The 27,971-nt window shown below is 39.1% G+C and overlaps 1 protein-coding gene across 1 annotated transcript; it reads left to right on the forward strand.

The window, feature by feature from the left end:
- Positions 1 to 82: 82 nt before the first annotated feature.
- Positions 83 to 26,327, forward strand: LOC149290207 (uncharacterized protein KIAA1671 homolog). The gene is made up of 7 exons (XM_089489440.1): positions 83 to 367; positions 15,400 to 15,521; positions 23,542 to 23,767; positions 24,386 to 24,557; positions 24,900 to 25,012; positions 25,607 to 25,737; positions 26,249 to 26,327. The coding sequence occupies exons 1-7, from the start codon at positions 83 to 85 to the stop codon at positions 26,325 to 26,327; spliced, it is 1,128 nt and encodes a 375-aa protein (XP_089345566.1).
- The last annotated feature ends 1,644 nt before the right edge of the window (positions 26,328 to 27,971 follow it).

The raw sequence follows: 27,971 nt of genomic DNA on the forward strand, positions 1-27,971 counted from the left end.
AAAAAAAACAGTAACGGACTGACTTTCTGGAAAACACCGGGGAAGTGGTTGTGATTTTTATTTCTGCGGGAACATTGGGATTATGGAGTATCTTGGAGATAAGCTGACGGTGGCACACACTCACATGAATCAATGGATGGGCACCATGCGAAGGTCCCTACAGGAAGCCCTCAGTGTGATGTCAACTGCTGTCGCCCAGGAGCGGACTAGCATCGATGGGGGAAGTAGGAACCCCTTCAAAAGGACATCATCGTTCCGACACTTCGCCTCCCGCAGTCGGGAATCCTTCCGGAGGTTTTCAGTCAGGAGCCAGCAGCGGTTCTCTTCCCTGAGGAAAAGGCATGCGGCTTCCGACCAGACTGACCCTGTAAGCTATGCTTCTCACTGGTATCTGTTTCTGGAATCAGTCTCTTTATATGTCCATAAGAACAGAAACCTTCTAGAACAGCTATACCCCGTGTAGATGTGATAAATGTATTTTAATTTAAAAAAATGCAAGGTTATGGGAGTTGTAGTATAGGAACTTAAGCTATGTAGCATAACCCAACATGCCCTAAGGTAACATAACAATGAAAGGTCATCAGAGCAAGTTTTTTTTCCTCTACATACCAAGTCAGTCATTTAAAAAAAAAAAAAAAAAAAATCTAAGCTCATACCTTTATCATAGAGCAAGACAGTTTGACATACTGGACATTGTAGATATGTCACGGAATTAAAATACTTTTTTTTTTGCTTAAAACTATTTTGTTTTCAGAGGTGCTTATCTCATTGAATTGGTAAAACCTCATACATTATTTCTATATTTGGGTATATCAGCCTGGGGATATATATATATAATTAGATTATATTGTAGAGCTCTAAGATATACTTTTCAATAACATTCTTAGTTGTTATCACTATTTTAGAGGGTTTTTTGTGAAGTTAATTAAATGTTTAAAAAGAGACATGCCAAGTATAATTAACAGAAGACTGGATGGTGAGCTTGTTTTCCCCCATTTCAGCTTTCATTGTTGGTGTAGTGGACAGGAGGCAGTTGGATATATACCTTCAATAGCGCACACCTCTTCAATAGCGATCAATGAAGGTGCCAGGATTTGCAACAGAAAGGAAGAAGGGAATAACATGTTTAATCCCGGTGTATTCACTTACCTCCATATTTGAACTTTTGTATGTATTAGATCCCACAATCCGATTTATCTTTGAAGTACCAGCAGATTCCATAGTTTCCTACCAGTGGCCTATTAGTAGCTGTTTCATTGCAGCAATACTCATCATATACAAGGTGTCTGCATTGCATTAGAGCCCTTAGGCTCTAATTGTTTTTTTGGGCTTGTGGAAGATGTTGATGGGCAGCCATGATGAGGGGGGACTTTTATCTTGGAGTATGGATCCCTTAGTTCTCAGGCTAGGCTGTTTACATCATTTGGCTAGTGACTGGTCCTCTTGTAACAAGAGTGGACAGATGGAAGCAATAATAAAATAATGCGGCGGGACATTGTGTAAGTAGTGTTATAATATCATGGTATATTTGGTGACTGTATACTAATATATATATATATATATATATATATAGGCAGCCTCTACTGGTGTACTGAACAATTCCAGTGCTATGGAATTTGATGGCGCTATATAAAACAATAAATAATAATAATGTGGCTACAAATTCATAGCTACCCTGCTATAGTACCATGCTATGTGCTGGTTTTCCCTTTTAATTAAATGTTTGCTTGGAGCTATAGAAAATGCCCTGTTGGGTTTTAGGTCACAGGCGTACTCCTTTTGAGCTCTATTGGCTCCATTACTGAGATTCAAGCCAGATAGGCCCACAAACCCCATACCATGACCCTATAGAGAGTCTGTGTTTTATTATCTACGTATTGGCCTTTATTACCTCTAAGGAATGTATCTGAGGAAACATCTCATGGTTTGCATCTTTGAGATATAGATCACTAAATAGGCAGTTGCAGGTGACTTCTCACCAGCCTTATTACGCCGTATAAACAGACACTTCTGGTGACTTTCCTAAGCAAGGTCTGCTTTAGCCCTGCATAATGTATAATTACATCAGACAGATGACATGCACTCTGTGTAGAATGGTATGTTGCCTTTGCTTCCCAGAGTAAAATACTCAGATTGTTGCAAGATTGAATTTCTAAACCGTTCTATTAAATTAGTGTATTTGTATTGGTGTTAGGTTGCGCTTGCCACGGAAACATGAGCATAATGTGTTTTCAGATATATAAGACTTAAAGCCTTAACTATGGATGAATTAGAAATTGGTATTCTCTGGATTTTATGCGTATTAAAGGTTTTGAGTGTTAAATCAGGCGCATCACATACCATGGAAGATGGGAATCCATCCTTGACTACCTATATGCGCATATTCGAAATATTCTTAAGAAGTGTACTATTCAGCTTTATTTATTTTAAACTTTGCTACAGAATGAAGTGTATGCTGCACATAAAACCATGTCTTCCTTTAAGGAAACTGTGTTTATATTTGAAAGATTGTATACGTCCATTGTACAGCGCTACGGAATTTGGCGCTTTATAAAACAATAAATAATAATAAAATAATAATAATATTCCTAGTCGCATTATAAAATGACATGGTTGGAGAGGGAGATTAGACTCTTACCCTTTCAAGCACCTTTTTGAGCTGTTTGTCAGCTAGTTTTTCCGAGAAGCATACTGATCACATTGATTTATACTGGGAGGTACAGGTTCTGTCCTTTTCAGTGTTGACTTCTAGCTCAACATCCAACATTAGTGGTGGTGACACGAGCCAAAAGTTTTATAGAAATTCTCCCAAGTTAGTGGTAACCTTTCAAACACTTCTAGCAGTTTAAACAAACATTGACTTGTTTGAAGGTTAATGATTTCTCGATGACAAACACACGGCCCACCCCAAGTGTTTTTTGTGTGTTATTTGTAGGATGTCTTTACTTTTATACAGCCCTGCCAAGGCAATCAGTGCAGTGCACAAACAGGTCACAGACAATACTGCTTTAAAGTCATCAGCTGGCTATAAAAACAGCCATGATGCAAGCTTCTCAGCAGATGATAGGTAAAGGAATCTGTACTATTGATAGACATGTTAATGTTCGCTCAACTTCTTGTTACCGTGGTTGCAGTGCATTTAATTACCTTTCTATCCTGGGTGATGCTTCCAATCAGAAATATATCTCCAAGAAAACAAACTGTTTCACACACTGCTATTTTCTCACCATCTAATTGTGCACGGATTTGGGTCACCAGATCTCGGCCGTTGCGTACGCTTGAAATCATTTTTTTTCCCCCTGACAAAACTAGCTGTCCAGCTCAGTGACTCTTGGACGCAGGGGTTCGGTCGATTGCAGATGAGAATGATCGTATTTGTCAGCAATTCCATAGCCCGTGAAGTTTGTCATTGGAAGCTCAAGAAAGATGTCAGAGCATTAGAACAACCCTAAGTCTGAGAGAAGGCATATGCATATACAATGTTCATAGATGCAAAGCAAATATATGATTACATTGGTTCTCTTGAAATTGTACAAAAGATCCCATATTAAGCGCTTTGGATCTTAGAAATGAAATACTGGTTTAGCTTTACTCTTAATTGATGAAGCCCCAGAAGCTTGCCTATTATGGTGGTGTAATATTCTTTAACTTAATAAGTGTCTATTTTCCCAACCCTATTACACCCTATATATATATATTTGTACAGTAACTGATCCCCCTGGAAGTACAAGCTATAGAATATTTTAATGGTTATAATTTATATGAAAATGTAAGATGGTCGATCAGCTTTAAAATACCTAATAATGTATTATGTATGGTCCTTAAGGGATAGAAAAGGGAAATAAGCCCGTCATTCCTACACAGTGGTTACAGAAAACACTAATCCCTCCTCCAATACTGGGACATCATTGGACATCTCGTGGAGCTAATGCTAAAGGTTTTCCATTGTTTTTTTTCGGTCAAAAGGTAATCTCTTGGTTCTTGGAAAAGAACTGCCTAGGTTGAATGGCATGCAGCTGCGAAAATTCCTCAAGTCCCCAGGAACTTTGTGGCTGTGTCTCAGCTGATCAGGGTATGAGATTGCACCAGCAAGGAAGAAAGATCTCAGCCATCTGCTCCACAGGCTGCCTATTCTGTCAGTGTCTGATGGCACTAGAATATGATGTCATATGAGCAACATGGCAAGTGACTGAAAGAGTAGACCCACAGAGGAACAGGAGATAGTCTCGAATCTCAAGCAGAACAGACCTTCTACTCCCTTCCTTTAGCATGGTCACCGCAGACCCTCTATCCTGCCCCCTTTAGACGTGCACAGAAGCCTAGATTAGTGGTTGTGTATGTTTAAGTATTAAGGTTTGTACCAGGAGTGTCTGCACAGGAACCATACACTTGATAGTTTTAGGATTGTATTTTCTGAATAATGAAATTTATGTGTAATCAAGCAATAAATATTGTGTTACTGAGCAAAACTGTAAGAGTATTGAGGCAATTTAGACTGAGCAATACATTTGCAAATGAGCATTCCTATGTAAGAAAAAGAATCCTTTGAGTGTGCGTACATATGTATGTGTGTGCGTATATGTATATATACATTTTGCTCTATTTGTAGAGCACAAGAGGTTAATGCAGATCCAGCAAGCCCCCTTAGATCTAGATAGTATTACAGTATGTGACACCACAAGTGTGGAAGTGGCTGAGTGCTTGGCTTTTGGGCCTGCCTGCTATTTATATGGCTGCAGAGAGATGCAGAAGCATTTTTAAGTTTAATATATCACACTGTTGGCTGCAGAATCAGAACAGCTCCACACTTTTGCCATGTCGCGGTTGGTGTTGTCGCTCACCGACAACTGCTTTAGTCGCAACTCACAAAACTCCATTTATATGATACGGTTATAAAGGGGCAAAGACAGCCTTTGATTAGGCTGTCTTTGCTATATATGATACACATGCTGCGGTGGGTGATATTTTAAATCCGATACAAATCTAATTTAGCTCTTCCCTCCAACATTTCACATTTCGTAAACATAAGAGGCTTCAGACAAATGCACCGTCGTGCCTAATGTTTGTGTATATTATTGCGATAGAATTTAATTTTGTATTCCTTTTGAGAATAATTACCCCCTTACCTTTGCGTTCCTGCTGTGTCAGTGGCATGCGCTGGGCAGAACTTAATCTGGCAGGAAGGGAGAATGCACGGGCAGTTTGTGAATGTTCTCTCCTGGCAGCTTTACTTCTACCCGATTGCCATCACTAAGGGTAAGTTATCAGGCAGCATCTCTAGCAGTGAAATACAAACCTTTTTAAATAACTTAATTTTGAGGTCCCAGTTGAAGATTGGCTACCACTGTGTTTAATGTAGCCTTGTGTTTGGGCTGAAAGATATAATTGATTAACCCTGTAAAAATCCTGTTGAACAAAGCCGTGGCAATTACAGGCTGCACAGGCTAGTGTCGTGTAAAAATGTGATGTCTTTGCTTCATGATATAGCTCCGATGAGCGCTTGGCAAAGGGTCAAAGTCGTAAGCAGTTTTGCCGTCTGCTTGCCAATAGGCCCTCCTTCTAAACAAACATTTGATAGAAGCACAGAGCATTCTTAGAACACGTACTGGCCTTTTTTGTTTTGTTTTTGCCAAAACCTAACAACTGTACTTTACAAACTCTTTTATTTCATCTTAAAACAAATGTAAAAGCCCTTTTCTGTTAAACACACCCTTAAGTCTGTTAAACAACTCCGTAAATTATGGATCATACTCGGGTCATTGGCGATATGGATATAAACCTAAATCAGTGAGTTTAGGACTTAGTGGTCCAAATTGCATGTGCTTGCCGGTAATCGATGCCAGCTAGGAGTGGGGGGGATAAGAGGTCCCCAGTGAGATGGGGGTATAAACCAGTAGCTGAAAATCAATAATAAAAGGGAAAAAAGAGGCAATTTCCAAGAACCAATTGAAATCTGCTGTAAACCAGTTGAGTAAAGCCAATGCATTCTTAATTCCTGTACATCTCTGAAGCCTCCTCGCTCCAGATGTGCCGTGCATATAGGCCTGTAAAAGCTTAGAGTCCTGTATCTCTGAAGTCACATTTCATAAGGTTAGGCATTAATAGAAAGCAAAACAAACCCATTATTTGTGTTATGTCTGTGTGTGTGTGTATATATATATATACATATATTTTGTATTGCAAAGTTGACTTTAATACTTGCAAATTGCTCTCACTCCGTATAAGCAGTATTGCTCCTTTAACAAGCTGACATGTACTGTATATTCCGTAACGCAATTGTGCGATTTGCCTTAAGAAAGCTTACACTGCAAAATAATAAAGTACATTTTAAATGTAAAAAGAACACTGGAGTGAAGGTGTTACCCTTTTCAGTCCTTCAGCCTTCCAGATAATCATTTTTGAAAGCACTTCCTTTTCTTGCTCTCATGTGTTACAAAGGAATATGGAATGGAAGTGAATTATAAAAGAGCCTTTAGAAACCCAGAACAATAGGCATATTTCAGGAGGCCGTGACAGTGTTTCCTTACAGCAATATTATTAACCGGTAAGAAACCACTAAGAGATTTTATTGCCGAATAAAACCCGCAATAAACAAAAGGGTTTGTTAAAAAATGATATTTTTATACAAGAAATATATAGTTATAATGTGACTTGTGTCCTATTTACATACAAACTACGGTACAGGTATACATTTTGTCAGCTTGGGTTTTATACAAATGTAATGCTAAAACATACCAGTTCTAGACTTTTCAGTAGCGCAGTTTATCTTGTGTCACCAGAGAGATACATTTATGTGTTGGAAATATTCTCATTAGATATTGTTCCCTTTTGGTGTAATCTGGGCTATGGTGTCCAGGCATTCAGGGTCACACACCTAGTTTTAGGATTTCTCTAAATAACTGAGCAGTGACTCCAGAAACCTTCTCGCACTAACCTTTCTATATTTCTATAATGATATTCTAGTATTCTGGAAAGCCAGAAACGAACAATGTTTGGCTTAGTCCAGTGATTTTGAGCCAGTCAAGTCACCTCTATAAATTAACTGCAAACGTGAACCTTAGTGAATACATGTAGGATATATATATATATATATATATATATATATATATATATATATATATATATATATATATATATATATATATATATATATATATAGTGACAGTGTAAACTCCAGGGAGATGCTTAGTGTGGCATTTGGGTATAGGTGCTATCCAGATCATAAATATGGGTCCCTGGGATGGAGCAATTGGAGAGCAGGGTGGGCCAATGCTCCGTTTCCCCATGCTGTGGAAATTCAATGCCGGGTTTTCCAGGAGGCAAGAAATCTGCAGGATCCGGTCCAGGATTCCTATGGGGCCGGCATCAGGTGCTGGACATTAAAAACCCCTGGAGCCTGATACTCAGAGAGACTGTTGGGGGAAGAGGAAGTTCCCTGAGCTCCCAGGGCAAGGAGAGGCCCTGAAGAAGAAGACCATCCCTGAGCCAAGTGAGGCAATACCTGCCTGGACATTTTGTGTGCTGTCTGGGGGAGGTTTTCCAGAGCCTGGCGTAGCTGGGTCTGGCGGGGAGGTTGAGGTAGTGGGTGATTAGGCTGGTCAGTCTGGACCAGCATAGTTCAGTTAGAGAGGGCTCCGATTGGGAGCCAGGTTTTCTTTTTATGATTTGGTGTTTGGGGTTTCAGCAATTAAAAAAAATAGATCTGTTTTGTTACAAGCTGGTGTTTCCGAGACTGATTGCCGTAGAGGACTGTGCTTAGGACACCTAAAAGTGACATGTATGGTGGCCCTCCTGCTATAGGGTTTGTCACAATATATATATATATATATATATATATATATATTTATATATATACACACAATATGAGTGGGCTTAATGCACATCGCCTACTGTGCTATATACTAATAAGAGATTAATATATGCTCTCACTAACTTTAAGTTAATTGCGAGTCTGCAGTCAGTAACCAAGAAACCGGTTTTATTTTGCAGTGATAGTGATGTTTCCATGACAACAGTAATAACACAACATATGGAGAAAAATAACCCATACACATATTCGCATCCTTGGTGACATGAAGCATATGATATATACCTACATAAATAGGGGATTGAGGAGTACAGATGTTTGCCGTCCCTTTTCACTGTGCCCCACACAATGGACTCATGCAGATGCAACATTTAAAGGGACTGTCACATTATTCTCGACATCTCTCTTCCTTGAATTGAAAGAATGAGTGGAATCCTCTGTAGAGCCACCTGGCAACCTCTGTTTCAGGCCGGTAGCATGTTGGCTCGTTCAATACTGAACACTACCACAAACAGAGAATGCCTGAGTGGAAAATCCTGGCATAATGATATTGCTGCCAGAATGGTTGTTCATCAGTTGAACTAGAATGCGTTTGAGAGCGGTTGTCAGAACCAATAACGTTTTATAATTTCTACTTCACGACTTTGCGTTCAGTATGAAAATCTATAAACCCTGGGCTGTTTGAGGACCACTGGTCTGGAATATTGCAGTACGTACAGGCCTTGAGTCGGATGCTTTGCTCTAAAATACACTACGTTTTTTCCCTTTTTTTCGCTCCCTTCTTCGTTTGACGCATTGGGCGTATTATAAAGCAAACCACAAAAATAAAGCAAGGATCTCTGGGGTCCGTTCTCTAAAGGGAGAGTAGGCTAAAGTTTGGATAAAGAATTAAAAAATGTATGCTTTATTGAAAATGTGCTGTAAAACGTAATAGGATGAATTGCTACCTTTTTAAAGTTTGAAATCTATACACAAATAAAGGAAATCCATAACCAAAACGGTTTATTATATGGAAAATACAGTGCAACGCATCGTACATTATGGTGATTTCCCAGCATGTGACTTACACACATGGAAATATTCCCTTTAACATCGTGTCATTGGCCTTTAAATGTCAACAGTGAAGCAGTAAAACATTCCCTCTCCATTTAATGAGATGTGCCCTGGGTTATTGGTGTTTTTTTTATTATTATTATTGCTGCTTGGGATACATTTAAAATTGTGTGGATAAATGTCTGCAATGCAAACCAGTTATTGGCCTTTATGATGTTTTACAGAATGACAGTTGTCCTCCAGTTGTCTGCTAATGGTGTTAGTAGTGTTAAACCTATATACTGTGTGTGTGTGTGTGTGTATGTATGTATGTATGTATGTATATATATATATATATATATATATATATATATATATATATATATTACAAACAATCCCCACCACTCTCCTCTACTGATTAAATCTCCTACCATTCAGCCGGAATATTGGATCTTCCCATTCATATGGAAATGAGTTTGTTTGTATTTCATCAATAGCTAGAGCTGCTATAGACAGCCTGCTTTGATGGAAGGTGCCCTCTAATTGATGCTTGCACCATGTGTTTCTTTCCATCTGACACATAGTAAAAAAAAAAATCAATGCTTTTTTTCTAGAATAGTGTAATTTCATAATGCTATTGTCATCTAAGCTTCATGTGCCAGTTACGAATATACGCTTTTTGTACTGTGTAAACATTTATTGGCTGCGTAACCTAGAACCTGTTCTCTAGATACATGTTCTGTGCCAAAAAACCCTAAAGTGGTTGCTTGGAGAACGTCGGTGTGAATAACCCTAATCCAGCAGCCAAACTGGAAATCCGATTAGATCTTGTTCTTGATTTTTGAATTTTCTATCTCCTGTTTTGAATTTTTGAGCAAATACCTTGAGATTCCTAATGTTTCTACACTTTTTCTCAGGCTCTGATTTTTAAAGCTATAATTTACAGCAGCATGTAGGAAATTTGAATTTTATGGGAGACTATAAACTTCTCTGTCAGCTGTGCCCAGCACATAATAGAATATTAAATTATGTTCTCAGCTGTCAACAACTTAACAAAATAAGGGACCTTACAAATACCCCTGGAGTCTAGAAGAAAACCAACAAATCTGTTTCTTTTCTTTTTCTGAATTTTACCTAGACTTAAAGGATAAAGCAAACAGAACAAAACAAGTTAATATATACCGACCAGGAGCGTAGTGACCAAAGTGGGACCCCAGGGTAGCAGTCAGATTTAGAATCTTGAGGCAATTCCTCCCCCTTTAAAATGACATTTAATATCCACTTTCTTCAGTCTGTCTCCACACCATTTTTCCTGTGATGATGGAATACTGTTTGGTGTAGATACATATGACACTACACTAAAAGGTAATATTTGATTTGGTTTTGAGATAATATTTAGCAGTTGCATTAATAGTAGTAGTGGTTCTTTTAAAGTGGCATTTGGGTGGTTTTTCTTTTTTCCTGCAAACATTTATTAGTCAGATTGCCCCTCCTGGGAATGAAGAAACAGGTTTTGTGTTGTTTGCCACAATGCAGTAGGACAAAGCCTTGATGTTTGGGTAGCAGACTGAGATAAGATCATAACTCAATTCTTCAACAGTCAATATACGCCGCATGTTCTGAAGAAGGGCATGTTACTTAATTGCCGAAATTAATTGACTGATCACCTTTTTGATGAGAGAAACTAATTTCAAAAATGGATAGATTATTACATTTCATTTCATGCTTAGAGCTTTAATACAATATAGTCTGCATACACCCGTGACAAGCAGTGTTTTATGAAAATGTCCAGTGTTTATGAAAACAATATGGTTATTTTCTAGGTTGTACAAAAAATTGACTTCTCCATTCATAGAATTTGATGGCAGATAAGAACCATTAGGCCCATTTGTTCCTGATGTAAAGGCTCTGTTCATGTAATTGCGATGCAATTACTTCCATGTCCCCAATTCCCCTCCCTTCTAACATCCTCTTCTAAAGTAATTTCCAAATTTCATAGCCTCATCAAAAAGGAGAAAAAACTTGGCAGGTATGACCAGAATAGAATAAGAATGGAAATAGATTAGTTAGGTAAAGAAGGCCCTGCTTGCGGATTTACAATCTGGAGTTTTGAGTTTGGGTTAGAATTATACATAGCTTTGGTTTCTTAGACCATCAATGGCAAATATACATTTTACTTAAGTGAGCAATCACACCAAATGCTTTTGTATGTTAAAAAGACGTAAATAAACTATTTGTTATACACCATTTTGAATATTGCCTCCTTTCATGATGCTGTACAATAAACACCCAGACTCACAAGCTATGTTTACTTTATAAATAAGGTGGCTTGTTAGAGGTGTAAGTCTCCGACTTCTCGTGCACAGGGAGCAGAGACCAGTGCTGCTGATAGCATGTCAAGGTCGCTGGTGTATGTTGCATAAAGTTGGGGGAGCAGAAGTCTGATCTGTGTTAGTGAAAAATGTCTCACTGCTTCTTCACTAAACCACCAGGAGTTGCAAATCATGGAATGATTGGATTTAATTATTGTAACTGTGTCATGGTGTACCGTTGAATGTTCTTTGGGGCCAGCTTAGCCTTCTTGCTGGAGAAACCCGCCAATGATGGCCCTTAATAGTGAGGTCAAGGAGCTGAAAGACAATTCTCCCTTTAGTGAATAAACCCCTATGAAAGTATTGTAATATTTTCTTGAAACATTTCCATGCTTATTATAAAGTAATAATTATTATGAGTACACACTGCAAAGTAATCAGTTCCAAACCCAATGTATTTCCCCTCCAATGTGTCGTCGCTCACAGCTGTTTTATTTAAGCATTGCAGCTCTCTGCTTTGCAAACACAATTTCTATATTGTACTTGTGTGTAGGAAGTGAGTGTTGCCATCTGCCTCTGCCTTTCTTCACTAATTACCAAAATAATGAGAAGTCCATGGTAAACTGAAATACAAAAATGTGTGTGTTTGGGGGAAGAACCGTACTATTCCTAGTGGTGTGGGCAGGATTCAGTCCCATTCCCTGAGTGTAGTGCTGAATAAATGAAGGATGTTTGTCCTTACCATGTTGTATAGCAGGGGATTATTTACTAACCGTATGACAACAGCCCTGTTGTGGTGGATGCATTCACGATCCATGCAGGATCCGACATTGTGTTGAGACAAAACTGCCTGAGTTGGTGGCTAACAGCCATGCGTCAGTATAATTAGCAAGGGGCAGCCTTGCTCCCTAATGCTAGAGACCATGCCCTATAGGTGTAATATCTTTTATCAGGGCTAGACTGATTTCTGTTTTATAGCCAGTCAGAAAATTTTAGCAGCCACTAGCTTTATTTTAGAAGCCGAGGAGAGATGGATCAATGGGGATCAGTGTTAGACACCAAAGTAAGATATATTTACTTAAAGTAGTCATCCTGTACTAGAGAAACTAACCACCATGAAATTGTCAACCTACCGATCACAGTTTTCAATATTTAACTTGTAAGCCAGAAACTGTCTGGTATTAGTTTGGTATTTTGTGTCACACTGGATTTGTAATTCCAAACATTGCGCATCACAACAAGAAGACAATCCAGAACCACTCTTTCACTTTCATGTATCGCACTTGCTTCCCACATCCCTTCCATATATACAAAACATTTTATTTTCAAAAGTGACTCATATTTAAAATCCCTTTTCCCTGCAATCTTTTTAGCAAAATAAACTAAAAACTAATGATTTCCATTAGCAATGCTTTTAGTGGCCATTGTAGGTACTGAACAGTTACAAGAAAGAAAGCAACCAGAACACTATAACTTAGCAATTAATTTTACAGAAAAATCCAGGTTTTATCACTGAATGGAAAAATGCTGCTTATGAGGGCACCCGTGGGTAGTAAACAGGCAACATAGAGACTAGTGAACAGATCCTAACTTCTCTTAGGATAGCATGACATCAAGGTTTAGGACATCCAGGTGGTGCACGTCTTTTCCATAGAATTTCTTTATTGTTGTGTTTGCACCTTACTCCAGATATTTATTCTTAATTGTTTATTATCATTCCTGTTTCTCAAAAATGTCATCTCATAAAGACCTCGGCTCTTTAAGCAAATATATCCATCGTCCCGTATGGAACATTTTACAGTTCTGTATGCTGGGTCATATGTATTTGTGATCTTGGCCCTACCACGCATGCTATCCTGTATTCCCTCTATTTCACATGAGTCATTTGATCAACCTTAAAATAGGAGACACGGTCTGGATTAAAATATAGCAGATTTGGGATGTTTAGGAAGGAAATCTAGAATTCCTGAAAATGTGAAAAGCAGGGAAAATAAAAGAAATTACTACACAAAAATTGTTGACAAAAGAACGAGGAAACCATTTTTACTGAGAAGATCCCCCTGAAAAGCCCTCAAACATATATAAAAGATTGGCCTAACCATCTATCTACTTATAATTTCTGTATGATATGTTTCAAGCAACCAACAGTGGCATATATGTAACAATGTGTATAAAACCCCAAAAAGCTGCAAAAATCTAATAAGAGAAATAGCCCCACTTGTGACATTTCTAAAGTAAAACACATTGAGGTTATCAAGAGTTGCCTCTACGTATAGCAGAGAGTATCTCTGTAAACCTGTGTAATTTGATGCCACATCCCAGCATACTTCTGTATGAGTTCCCATGCGTCGGGGTATAGAATCGCCTTAAAACTCCTCGGAGCGGAACAGCGTGCTACCCGGAGGCTATTTTGTTTCTGGTTGCTGAGCAACAAGCGACTTGGGATAAAGGATGTGCAGATGAAGTCTCTGTGCAGAGCTGTCCCTCCGCGAAGTGCTTGACTCAACTCAGCATTCGGTATTTAAGGTGCTAGCATTCTCCTTATGATATAATGTGTCAAAAGAAGAGGCCTTAGTATTGTCCAAAGTTTGCAATCAAATAAAATGTATCAAGTTTGCTTCTTTCTGCCACTAACACTGTAGAAACGTCATATTTCTACGTTTATCGGTGTAAGGGACGGGTACAGAGTAAAACCCTTCTGGTCGTCGTCTGTTTTTAAATCTTATATTAAGGTGTGTAATGATTTCCTTAAGGCCGATGGATATGATGCTTCACTTAATAGTACTATGCCCCCCGTGGTAATGAAATGTATTTCGGATGTGATGCAAAGATATTGTGAATAAAGAATGAATGATGAGTCAAGAGTACATAAAATTCTGGGAGCTGGTGGCACCCTGCCATGTAGCATAATTAACTTTAATGGTTCCACTGTCAGACCTGATTTTTGGAACATCTTTGCCGATCGTGGGCAGTTAAGGGTCATTAATGTAAAAATAAAAAATTCTGGTGCCACATTTTTGAAATTTGGTTTCATCACTATGTCTGCACACTCCCGATGTGTCAATAAAGCAGGACCCCTGCAGTAATGCAACGGTGTCTGGAACACCTGGAAAAAGGTTTGGGAATCCACATGTCATATCGAGAGTAGCCAAATAAAAGAATAGTGCAGCAGTTAAAATCTGGTCCTGAAGGCTTGTCTACGGTACATGTCTTATGGATACCTTAAATCCTGAACTAGCAGTGTGCCCATGGGGTTAGGAGCTTCTCTGTGAGCATATTCTTGTTGTTCTTTAGCTGTGATATGTTTATTCATAGTAGTTACATAATGCTAAGCAGCTAAATGTTCCTTCATAATTTGCTTGCTAGCCGTTATTTAACATCTAGGGCTGGGCTAGACAGATTGTATCAGATACATGGTGCCACAGGGCATTTCTACCCCAGTTATTCTGCAACATCATACCACTTGCAGAATTATAGAGGCCATGGGACAATCTGGGGCATAAGGCCAAATGTACATAAATAGGCCCCATGTCAAGTTCTCATACAACACCATTTGTAGAATGTGTGTTAACCTGTATTTAGCGCAATAATTAAAAAAAAAAACATACTAACAAAAAATCTAGGTCAGTCTAGAAGCAGGCATACTTTAACTACACAAGCGTGAAAGTGTCTGTGTTAATGTTAATGATTTAACTCTTATGCTTTCTTACCTGAGCTTTGCAAAAGTCATACCCTTTCTTGACCACCAGTTCCGCAGTTATGTATTCTGTTACATAATTATCAAAGAACACAAAATACTTTGGGGGGGGGGGGGCTTAAGTTTTTTTGGCAAACTAGCTGATTGTTAATCAAAATCTTCATAAACCATCTGTAAATATCCACTGAAATACGTCTAGTATACATGCAGTTGCCTCTGGCCATTTGTTCCTTTTTTGCCCTGCAACATCAAATCCATTTTTTGTTGTAAGTTAAGTGACCAAAGCCCATTTCGATTTTATTTTGTTATTTATATAGAATAGTGTAAGCATTTTCACTACTGGAACAAAAAAACTGAAATGTATAATTCCTTCGAGGTCCTTTAGTGTTGCTGGTGCACCAAAATGCACCAAGGCTCCTAGAGGGTTAAAATGAGTTTTGTACGATGTGAACTTAAAATGTTCAGGTTTTATTACTGTTTATTTCTTTGCAGCATCATAGCCACAAATGCATCCACCTAATCCTGATTACATTTCTCATTTGACTTCTCAGGAGCAAGTGAAACAGTGCTTCACGAGAACCTCTTCAACCCACAAGGACACCGATTCCCTTGTTCCAGAGCCCGACCGGCGCTATGGCACATGGAGCCATGACCAGCAACAGAATGATGATGGGTAAGGGCAGTCCGTATGCAAACGGTCATCTAGTTGTGGGTGAAATTTCATGCCTGCGGTCTTGCTGGGGTTCAAGGATCTCCATGTCACAAGGTTTTTAGTTATAGTAAAGCTCATTTGGGTGCACCTTGTGTGAACTGTAGTTGTTTTCAGGTGAAAATACTTAGTAGTTTATTATTCAACCAAGTTTGAGCCACCAAGGTGTACACTTCAGAACCTTTACTCTTGGAAAGCTTACAGAACACAACTTCATGGTCTGTTCCCCTGTTCCCCATTGAGCTATTTATGACATTGACATTGGTGGCCATGACAAACACCAGAAAGCATAGATTGAAAATATAATAGAGAAAACAATTCTAGTTGCCCTTTAGTTTTCCTAAACCTTTTCGTGGTCAGATTGGCATTTTTTTTTTGTTTTGGTTAATTTACAGCAATGTGATTTTCTGGTTCATTAACATTTTTATACACTGTCAGCTTGTTGAGCTGAAGTTGTGCATTAATTAGAAATTGTAAGGTTTTCCCAGTGCTACCTGCAATGCAGAAATTCTTCCAGACCTGTATAATGTTTCTGTACTGCAAGTGAACACTGTGGCACAAATATGCTATTGTTCTTTGTTGCAGTCTGTTTCTGAGAAAGTATACCTTTTCCCCATTGTGAGCCATATAAACACTAATTATTATAATATTTTACTATATTTGAAACAAACGTTGATCCTCTACTTGTTTATCGATTGTCCCGTTTATAGATTGTACAGCATGCCAGGATATGATGACACTATATAACGCAATAATTATGTTGGTATGCATGGCTCTTTGGTCATAAGTGTGTCTAGACTGGGTTACATGCATATAGTGCCTGCTAGCAGCCAAATACATATTTATAATAAAAAGGTTTTGCAGACCAACCCATGTTCTTATATGCACTATATGTACAAAAGTATTGGGATGCCTGACCATTATACCATTGTACCAGGGACTTTTAAATAGATAGACATGTAGTTGGTCCCCCCCCCCCCCTTGCAGCTATAACAGCTTCCACTCTTCTGGGAAGGCTTTCCACAAGATTTTGGAGGAGAGTTTCTGAAGGAATTTGTGCCCATTCATCCAGTAGAGCATTTGTGAGGTCAGGCACTGGTGTTGGACAAGAAGGTCTGGCTCGGCTCGCAATCTCCGTTCCAGTTCATCCCAAAAGTGTTCAATGGGGATGAGGTTAGGGCTCTGTGCGGACAGGTCAAGTTCTTCCACACCAAACTTATCCAACCATGTCTTTATGGACCTTGCTTTGTGCGCTGGGGCACAATCATGCTGGAATAGAAAAGACCACTCCCCAAACAATTTCCACAATGTTGAAAGCAGAGCATTGTATAATGTGTTGGTATGTCCCTCCAGCATACCAAGACATTTTGGACAATAATATGCTTCTAGTCTTAAATTAAAACTAATTAACACCTCTGCATCACATGTTATCTTCGCTTTGTTTATGCTGTTTATGAATCTCAAGTTTAGTATTTGTTTTAATGTGGCAGCTACTGCAGATGTTGCAATGTCATCAAAACTGCAGCTAATGGGACAAGATTGGAAGGCATGGTACAGAATCTATGGAGAGGTCTGGGAAAGTTATCCCAGAAATCCTTAAGGTGCATGAGGATTATAAAATCCAGACAGATGTAAGAGCCTGGAACATTGCGTTATTTATGGACAGTTATCACTGGTACGTTGAGGGATGTAGAAGTCAATGTTATAGATCACTAGACTGCCCATGCCTTGAGCACTGTGTGATTCATGTGATCAATTCTGGACATCTTCAGTTGGATATATTCACAGAATAATGACCATTTAAGGAAGAGTTACCAACCTATTTGAAAGAACAAACATTTCATCCTTACACATAGATATGCTTCTGTCTGAGTAAGTTGACTGTACCTTGTGAAGCATAAACTGTAAAGGATAATAACTTATGTTTGGCCCCAGTAGTTTGCCCCAAGTTACAGATGACAATTCTGTCTCTCCATAAAGCTAAGAAAGAATGGAATCTCCCCGCACCTGATATGGGTCATCATTTTCGTACAGTTAGTCACTTATGATGCTCGATACGTTCGCTATAAAGTAATACAGTTTACTTGGCTCTCACAGTCACCTAGGGAATCTTCTCCGTTCAATTCTGAGATACAAAGAATCAAAATCGGGACTAAAGAATGCCTCAGTACGTTTAGTTAAAATAGTATGAAAATGGTTGACATTTTTGCTTTTGTAAGTCATTCCTTTCCATTAGATGACATTTATATGTACATTTTAAGAAATTTACTTTAATGTAATTGAGTTGTGATTAGCTGGTTGCAGTTCAGAGAATAAAGGGAATTCTGTCATTGTCAATCTATTTAAGCTTACAATGAGTAAAAAGAAAAGTGGCAAAAACCCTCTGCCTGTAAAACTCGGCATATCAAAAGCCCTATGACCGCAGAAGAGTTCTTCATTCTCAAACCGGTTCGCCCTCAGGTTGAGCCTTTTGGGTTTGAGTGGCCGTGGGACTTTCTGACGATCCTCCGAGACCAGGGACAGGCTCTAAAGGTGCGCAGACAAGATATACAAGAGGAGCCGTAGTCAGGAAGCCAGAGTTTAGGAAAATCATTATATAGGACTAGGAAAGACAGTTTAAGGTCAAACATCATATACCATGGCAAGACTGAGCACAGCAACAAGACACAAGGTAGTTATACTGCATCACCTAGGTCTCTGTCAGGCAGAAATGTCAAGGCATTACAAGCTCTCTTGAAGAAGCACAACAAAATGGGCAATGTTGAGGGCCTAAGATGCAGGAAACTGAGGCAGATGAAAGGCACATCATGCTTACTTCCCTTTGCAATCCGGAGATGTCCGGCAGTGCTTTCAGCTTAGCATTGGCAGAAGTGGTCTTCATGGAAGACTTGTGGCCAAAAAGCCATACCTCCTACTTGGGAACAAGGCCAAGTGACTAAACTATTCACAAATATACAGGAACTGGGGTACAGAAAAATGTCAGCAGGTGCTCTGGACTGATGAGTCAAATTGTTAAATATTTGGGTGTAGCGTGGAGGAGGTTCCTTGTAAGTTTGGGGTTGAATTTTTGCAAATAGAGTTGGGGATTTATAAGAAACAATGAAACAACTGAGAAGTACAAGCAGATGCTTATTCATCATGCAATACCATCAGTGAGGCATCTGATTGGCCCAAAATGTATTCTGCAGCATGACAATGATCCCAAACACACAGCCAAATTCATTAGACTATCTCCAGGCTAAAGAACAAGAAGTCCTGGAGTCCTGGAAGTGATAGTATGGCCCCCACAGAGCCCTGATTTCAACATCACCAAGTCTGTCTGGAATTATATTGAGAGAGAGAAGCAACTGAGACTGCCTGAATCCACAGAACTGTGGTTAGTTCTCCAAGATGTTTGGAACAACCTACCTGCCGTGTTCCTTAACCCCTTAAGGACCAGACTGTTTTACCTTTTGTACCCTTTAAACACTTTTGCGGTGCCCGTGTTTAGATGTAATTTTCTTCTCGCTCATTTAGTGTACCCACACAAGTTATATATTGTTTTTTTTCAGGACAAGAAGGGCTTTCTTTAGATAGTATTTTATTATCATATCTAATTTCCTATATATTTTTTAAGACTAGACACCCCAAGGTATTTCAAATGGTAGTATTTTAACCCTTTCCATGCATGAGATTCTACCACCAGCCTTTGCCAATGTTTGTGGTAGTATTTTTATTTTTTTTTTGTACTTTTTTTTCCACACAAATTGTACTTTGGGAAGAAATGTATAGCTCCAGGTATACATCAGTATCAGCAACATCTCCTGAGTGCAGTGATATCAGACAAACCCATGCATGAGTTAAATTAGACACCCCTTCTGTATTTGAAATGCTTTTACTTTAACTCTTTCCATGTCAAGATTTTTGGGAAGATACAGCGCTAATCACATTGTGATTAGAAAGCTGGGCCCCATTGACTTGCATGGTTCAATGCAGTACCTGTATTCAACCTGCAAGGAGAGCCAGAGTTCCCTAGAGGGTCTGGAGACCCTCTGGCAAACTTTTAAAAGTTGTTTTATGTATTAGGCTGGTACTCTGCAGAAGTGGCCAAAATCGTAAAAGACAAGAAGTTAGCCTTTAGTAAATACAAAAATACCCAAAGGGAGGAAGATAGACAGATCTATAGAATTAGGCAGAAAGAAGCAAAGTAAGTTATAAGATCTGCCAAATCACACGCAGAAGAGAGGATTGTCCTGTCAGTAAAAAAGGGAGGTAAAACATTTTTTAGATATATAAATGAGAAAAGGGAAGTAAAACAAGGATTGGTTAGATTAAAAACAAAAGAAGGAATGTATGTAGAAGAGGATAAAGGTCTAGCTGACTGCCTCAATGAATATTTCTGTTCAGTTTTTACAAATGAAAATGAGGGAATGGGACCTCAATTAGGGGCGCTCTCCGGAGCGGTCACAGCGCGTCCTGTGGTGAGTGTTCAAGGCATTTCATCGACACCTTTGAAGTTTAGGAGGCGATCGTTGATCGTAGATCACTTTCTGAGCTTGTTTATTAAAACGTCATTGCTCGTTAAGTGACAGTTTTTGTGTGACGTGCCCGACCTGTCAATGGATGTTAAGGGGTTAAAAAAGTGTACCTAGTAGCATTGATCTGGTTTTGAAGGCAAAGGGTGGCCACACATATTGCTATGATTTAGATTTTTATTCTGTTTGTGTGTGTGTGTGTGTGTGTGTGTGTGTATATATATATATATATATATATATATGTGTGTATGTATATATATATATATATATATGTGTGTATGTATATATATATATATATCTCCCCCTCAAAGATTTCAGCTTGTTTTGTAATTGAATTGTTCACGTTATAGGTCACATGGAAAAAGTTCAGGCATGATTTATCTTTCTCATTCTTTAAAATCACAAGAACCTGGCATTTTAATAGGGGTGTGTAGACTTTTTGTATCCACTGTGTGTGTGTGTGTGTGTGTGTGTGAATGTATTCTATGAAATATTATAATTCTGCTTGTCTGTATTTTTGTCTGGGGGACACATACAGCTCTATTCCTCTCTTGTTACCAAAATGCCCAGTATGCTTGGTTCCTTAAAGCTGCTGGCGTCTTTAATTTGTTTGGGTACAGCACAGAGAACCTTGTGTTGTCGCAGGCAGCATAGGATAATGACATTATTATAGCGAAGTCAGTGTGGCTACATGCCTATTAATAGGAGTGCGTCATTAGGACTATGACAATGTTACAGCAGGGAATAAAACAGTGGCTGACGTGTGCATTCATACTCTTAAGTTGGAGCTAAATCCAAATATTTACAAGCTCCAGAATGAAGTTCGCTTTGCAGTGATATTCATTTCCTTAGTAGGACACAATTGGGAGTACTTTGGTTCCATAAGGCATCAGCTTATCTCTTCATGCTTGTTTATATGACCTGCCATGGCAGGAATTCCTGTGTCAGTCATCCACACTGGGAATAACACTTGTATGTTATTTACTCCAAATGGAGCTTCTTGGCAGAGGGAGCTGATAAGGCTGTGTCTCCCCGGAATCACAGCCTCTCTTTCTTTGTGCCTTCTGGAAACTATTTAAGTAGGAGAGTTTATCCGGTGTAATATCCATGGCCAGATTCAATCAGGAGCCAGGGATGATAATGGCGTACTTTGTCCACCTGGTTCTGTGAACAAATGACTTGGATCTCTGATCCATTACCCCGCATAGCACAATATTGTGTTTTTTCAAAACAAAATCAGTGCTAGTGACTCATCCACATCTGATTTACCTGCTTCTCTGCACGCACACAGACACTGAGCATGCATCTTTTTGTGTCTTGCCAATTTAAACAGTGCTTCCTTACTTTCCCTGCTCTGCAAAGAGAATGACAGTTGCCATCTTGGTTATTTGCTGTGAAAAGAACTAAGCAGTTGAGCCCCGGGGATGCTATATATAAAAGGATTCATATTTAGACCTGGCTTGCCCTTGGCAGCTTGGCAGAAGAGAGGGATGGATTTTTTTGACTTCTAACCTGGACCAAATGGCTGGCGTGCCGGCAATCCCAATGTCCGGGAAGAAAAATAAAAGAACTAGGGTCCGTGCAACAGGAGAAGAATAAACTTCCATTTAAAGTGAAACTGTTTGTAGCATAACTAAGTGGGTTCTTCTATCTTCTATGCCCCTATCCATTTAGAAGCACCCCATGTAAGTGACGCTAAAGACAACATCCTTGTTTGATGTAGGGGGGTGGGGGTCCATCTATTTGTCCAGCATTGTGAATTATTCTTCATGCCAGCATGCAGTTGCGTAACGTTAGCAAATACACACTTAATTCCGTAGAACTGCTACACAAAGAAGATATATTTCAGGTTCTGTGTGAACTTTCTATGAACTCTTGTGTTCCCTGCCTACTTCATTGCTCTGCGACTGTGATGTATGCTTTGCTATTTCTTGTTTTGGGGCAGGTTTAGTCTCTAGGTTTTGATGTCATGTTCACCGTAGCTAAAATGTACATTGCTGATCCTATACGTAGATCTAGCAGTGCCAGTTAGGAAGAAGAGACAGCTAGAATCTTCTATAGAAAAATCTTCTTTACATTTATTATGCTGATCGGTATTAAATTGTGGCTTTAGAAAGATTGTTTGCATTTTATTACTCTTTAAATATTACAGATTTAGCCATGTACACAAAATGAAGGTGAATAATGGAAAAGGCCCATTTTGGGCAAAAAAAACAAAAAACAACCAAAAACAGATTTTAAGACTTGTACAAAGATGAAAAGTCATATTTCTTTGATTATATTCTAATAACGATAAATCATAAAACCCTTAAACTATAATTCTGGAGATCACACCCATGCTTTGCAATGAGTAGGCTACACAACCTCTTATGTATTTAGCAGAAAGGTTACGATCATGCAGTAGTAAATAGTAAAATAGAGAATATATTTTAGCATTTTAAAATATTGTGTAAATGAATGCAGATTATTTAAACAAGATGCAATTTTATTCGCTTTCCTCATCACAGCGGAGCATATTACGCTGTATTAATTAAGACTTTCTCTGAAGTGGTCATTGGTGCGTTAATGGCTGGCCTGTATGCAGGAATCTACTGGTATTTAAATTAGTACTTGCCTGCCACCTAGTGGCAAATGTTTAGTATAACATCATTTTGCTTGCAGTAGGATGTGATGATCTTAATGACTGCAGCAGTTATATATAGGTATGAATAGTGTTATTAAACATGTCCCGCAACACCCGTAATAGCATAGTATCTGGCAGCCTAAAATCTTGGGGGGCAAATATTAGGTGCAGAAGTCCATCTGTGTCATAAAACACTGACAGATCTGGGACTTTTCTTCACATTGTAAACAGACAAATATTCCAATCTGTCACTTTTCTTATCCCCCCCCTCTCATTTTCACCTTATAGCCATTGGTCTTTATGCAATAGGGATTTTTGTGCGATGAAAATCTCCATGACTCTCTTTCCTACCCTGGGAACCCTCATATTCTTGTACATTTCTTTCCACATTTTCTTTTCAATGACTTCATATCAATGGGTCTCCCTGTGGTAGATAGCTACAGAAAGCTGGCCACTTAAATTTAATGCTTGGTTATATGGTTATTGTGTATTTTTATTGTTTTACAAACCATACTGGTTTATTATTTATAACGTTAAGAATTGCTCTGTATGCTGTGTTCATGTAAATAAAAGGGTCGTTCTTGTGCAATTTTTTACTTGGAATAAAGCCGTGGCTCTTTAAAGCTGTTGTTGAAACCTTATCTGTTGGTGATTATTGCAGTGTTTTAAACATCTAATATATGAATAGCGTATCACAAAACAATATGTGGAGTGGTACACACTTACTAGATGTCATGTTTTAAGTATAAGATACAGATAGCCAATGCACCTTTTATATTTACTGTTTCTATAATTCAGTGATTAACGATTTGGTAGTAATCAGTTTGTTGTTCTGTTGTTCTTGCAGCTTTGTGCAAGATTCACCATCCTTCGAGAATGTCACCAGCAGGAAGCAGCCATCACACAGCCGCTTGTCCTCTCTGTCCCAAACAGAAACCGACCAGCACGACTCAATCACTGACCCGCATGATGCCAGCTTGGATCGTTCCAGCTTGGACATGGATTCGACGGATGGCACAGAGAGCACCCCTTCTTTCAAAGAGGCCAGATTAACGGATTTCTCGTTTATGGATGTAAGTGGCCGTTGGGTTCTGTTCAGCTTGAGCTCATTCACACATAGCACTCAGTGGTAGATGTGATGTCGGTAGTGAGTATGCAGAGTCTTTATGGTTTCTGTAAGAAAGGAAGTCGGAAACTTGATCAGCCAATTAACCCTCGATCAAACCTAGATTTTGGCTTGTTTATAATGGCAGACAAAATCCATGTTTATATATCTAAGCTATGAATGAGAAAATGCTGGAATATGTAATACTTGGAATGCAGCTCCTAGTGCAGGTTACATTGTAAAGTTATATAGGTTAATAGCTCTGCGTGCTGGAGAGCCGTCTCGTAGGAAGTGTATCATGTTATATATGTGCATATAAACGTGTGTGCATATATGCCTACTATAAATGAGTGCTAGTTTACGCTTTTATTGCATGTGCAGGAGAAGCACTCAGATGTATATCTGTTATAGCACAGCCATTAGAGGGACACTCCAGCCGTTAAATGCACTTTAATCTATATGATAGCTGAGATGTTCCTTTTATTTTTCAGAGCATCCCTCTTGCAAATGCATTAAGGCGTTCTTTAGAATCCCTCTATATGCGTTTGATGTTGTGTATTTTAATTTATTTTTTTTTGCCCCTCAGCAAACGTCGGTCTTAGATTCCACAGCATTAAAGAACAGGGTGCAACTTAGCCGGAGGAGCCAACGTCGTGCTCCCAGCCAGTCCCAGCGCAGGAGCCGCTTACTACAGTCCAGTAGCCAGCTTGCAGTGATAGAGGATGCAGACAGCCCTTGGATGTACACAGATTCTACAGGTAATATTCCTACACATGGACACAAGATCACCAAAACATCCATCTCACACACACACCATCCAATGCTGATGGATGCAATGTATAGAGACTGTAGCTTCTTATGTACACGGAGCTCCAAAGCCAAAACTCCACACACGTTGATAACATCTGCATGATATAGATTTAGTAGGATAAGAATTGAGAGAAAATTGAAAGCATTTGTGGATGTCTGATCCCATATTGACGGGCCAAGATTCAATTTCTAGTTTAATGGCACTGTCATAAATTACGATAAACGTTCCTCTATGTGTTTCTAGACATTGATTTTGTTTAACGACCTAACATGACTATTGGGTTTTATAGCAGAAAAGGCAGATAAGAAAGAGGACAGTGATGAAGATGAAAAACCACAAAGGATCTCCGCTCAGCCTCAGAGAATGCCAATGTTTCCCGGCATGAACCCCTCCACCTTGATGGTAATGTAGTTTTTCAGTTGGTTACAATGTGTTTGTCCCAGACTGATTAATTGCAATCCCTAACCTAACCTCTTTATAGTCATGGTCATATAGAAACAGTGGCCAGGAAAATTTAAATTTGTGTTTTTTCCCCAGTAATAATATTGGTGTAGACAGGTTGAAAGGAGAAGTAATGTGCTCGTGGCTGTCCTTACTGTAGTGGGGGGATAAACCTGCCTCCTCCATGAAAAAAATAACATAAAATAATAAAAACAAGAACAGGGATCAAGAGAAAGCATCCCTACCTCCAGACAGCACAAAGAAGCCTGCAAAATAATTCTGTAATATAATTTCTGTTTAAAATATATATTATGGTTTGTAAAGTTAGATTGTAAACTCACAAGCGGGGCCCGCAAAATCCAGGAATTTTGTGTAAAGTACCATAAGGCTAGATGTCAAGCTTACGGGCAGGGTTCCCAACTACTGATGTGTCTGTATGTATTAATATATATTTCTTATGTATGTGTTAACCGTCTCGTTTAAGTTGTACAGCACTTGGTGCTTAAAAAATAAAAGATAATAATAATAAAGTTTAGCATTTTTCTGTACAAATAGGCCCAGCTCAGGAAAAGACCAGAAAGCAGTGGGGAATCACCAGCTCAGCCATCAAGGTCGCCAAAGTCACCTCTCCCACAAGGAACCTTAGGCATCAAACTCCTTCCCACTTCAACAGATAAGCAAGAAAGGTGAGATGATTTATACTGTTCTCTCCTGGGTAGGGGCGACCATTGCAGTCCAGTAAGAGAGTCATTGGGAGAAGACTAAATTCTGTGCATTTACATACATTTAATCCCCCCAACCAAGTCACTATCATTTGCTCAAATAAAGATCTTAAATACACTGCTTTACTGACAGATGAAGTAAACAGTTGTACAGCGCTATGGAATTGGATGGCGCTATATAAAACAATAAATATTAATAATAAGTTGTACAGCTAGATACCAAAGGAGAACTGTTGGTCTTGGGTCCTGAGCTATAGTTTTATTTTGATTTTATTCCACCAAAGGTATTGTGTTACAAATTCTGAACACAAGCATCAACATGGTTTCTGTGTTGTTGCCACTTTATCAGTGATACTGGGATTGCCATTATTATGCCAAGATCCACCAGAACATGGCTGGGGTCTTTTTTTGTTTTAGACAAAGATGGTTTACTAACTCTGTTAATACAACTCTTAATTACTTTTTAATGTTTTAGAGGGGCAGAAGAATCCCCCCAGTGGTTAAAGGAGCTGAAATCAAAGAAGAGACAGAGCCAGTATGAGAACCAATCTTAACAGGTTAGTCCCACCTCAGTGACCCCATTGCATGTACATTATTCAGCCATATCTGTAGTGCCACCGCAATTCAAGCAGGTTGGGTGGCTGCCTATGGTTCCCCTTTTTATCATGTATATTCTATCTGTGCTTGCCAAACATCTTTTTAGCTTTTGGGCCAGAGCCATAGCTAGCTCCTTTTGCACCCAAGGCAAGAATGAAAAATTGTGCCCCCTAGCTTGTTTTATTTACACTGCCCTTACACACTGCCTTTACGCACACCTGTCCATAAATACACATACACATTACCTTTACACAAACCTGCCCATTAATATGCATATACACACGACTGCCTTTACACACATATACACACATACACTGCCCTCACACTCCCCTGCCTTTACACACACACACATATATATACACACACACCAGCTTACAAACACACAAATACCTACACTGCCCATATACACACACGACTGAAGACTGGCCCAGGGGAGGTGGCCCCTATCGCTACTGTTTTTTAGGGGCTTCATGGTGAATCACATTGCTGTTTGCAATATGATTCGCCACGGGCTCTGTTGAGCTGGTTAGGGAGATCCGTGATCTCCCCAACCAGTCCTGGAGGATGCAGCTGCTGATCGGGTGGCTGTGTGCCCCCTCGCAGCTGCGCCTTACACTTCCTACGGCCCTGTTTTGGGCATCCACAAAACCTGTACAAAATGCCACTTTGTACCAGATCAGCTTTGTACACAGGTGAAAGCACAGAAGGCTTTTAATATGCCTAAAGAAGATCACTTGTGTTACTAAATATGTTATGTGACTTCTGAGCATTGAAGTTGTGTATAATACAGGCAGGTTTGAAATTAGCATTTACAGGTGAACCTGTTCCATTGAAATGCTAAATCTTATTTCTCCACTCTAGATCCAAGGCTCAACCAGACGTGGGCACGGCAGTTTTAACATAAGCCTTAATCCACCCACCCTTACACAGCAAACCCCACAACCCTCTGCTGTCTTGCTTCGTCTCAACTGCAACATGTTCGGTGCCTTTCCATTCTTGCGGGGAAAAAAAGCTGCTTAGTTATAGAAATGGAAAAAAGTTGTATTTTATTGGAGAAGAGAAAGAAATGTCACTTTAGGACTTGAATAAATATCTACTTGAAATGGAACTCTTTAAAAGCCAAAGGTCGCTGCTTCTGATGACCTTTTGATATAGAAGGATTCTGGACAGTGACCACAGAATTGTCAACGGAATGAATGTGTCAATGTGTTCTGTGATGTAGATGATCGATGGATGGGGGGTGAGACTTTTGTAGTTTGTTTATGGTAAATTTCAGTTTCATTTATGACTTTCTTTTCTTTGTTTGTCGCTTAGAATGTAATTCACTCTTCAGATGATTATTTTCTCCCTCCCAGAGTATATACATATATAAATATATATATAAAGAACAAATTGTTTACTGCCAAAACAAAAAAAACCTTGACTACTTTTTGTAAAATACTTTTTAATAATCGGTATGAGAACACAATGCATTTTTTATGTTTCCTTGGTGATTTTAAGTTTGGGTCCGGCACAATAACACTTTTACCTAAAGATGTTCTACTTTCTTCTGACTTGTCAGCCCAGGCTCTAAAGGCCTTTAGGTGGGACGCAAATGCACA

This window comes from Sceloporus occidentalis, unplaced genomic scaffold (genome assembly GCF_023333645.1).
Source record: "Sceloporus occidentalis isolate IW3139 unplaced genomic scaffold, rSceOcc1.0.p SCAF_40, whole genome shotgun sequence".
Classification (NCBI taxonomy): Eukaryota; Metazoa; Chordata; class Lepidosauria; order Squamata; family Phrynosomatidae; genus Sceloporus; species Sceloporus occidentalis.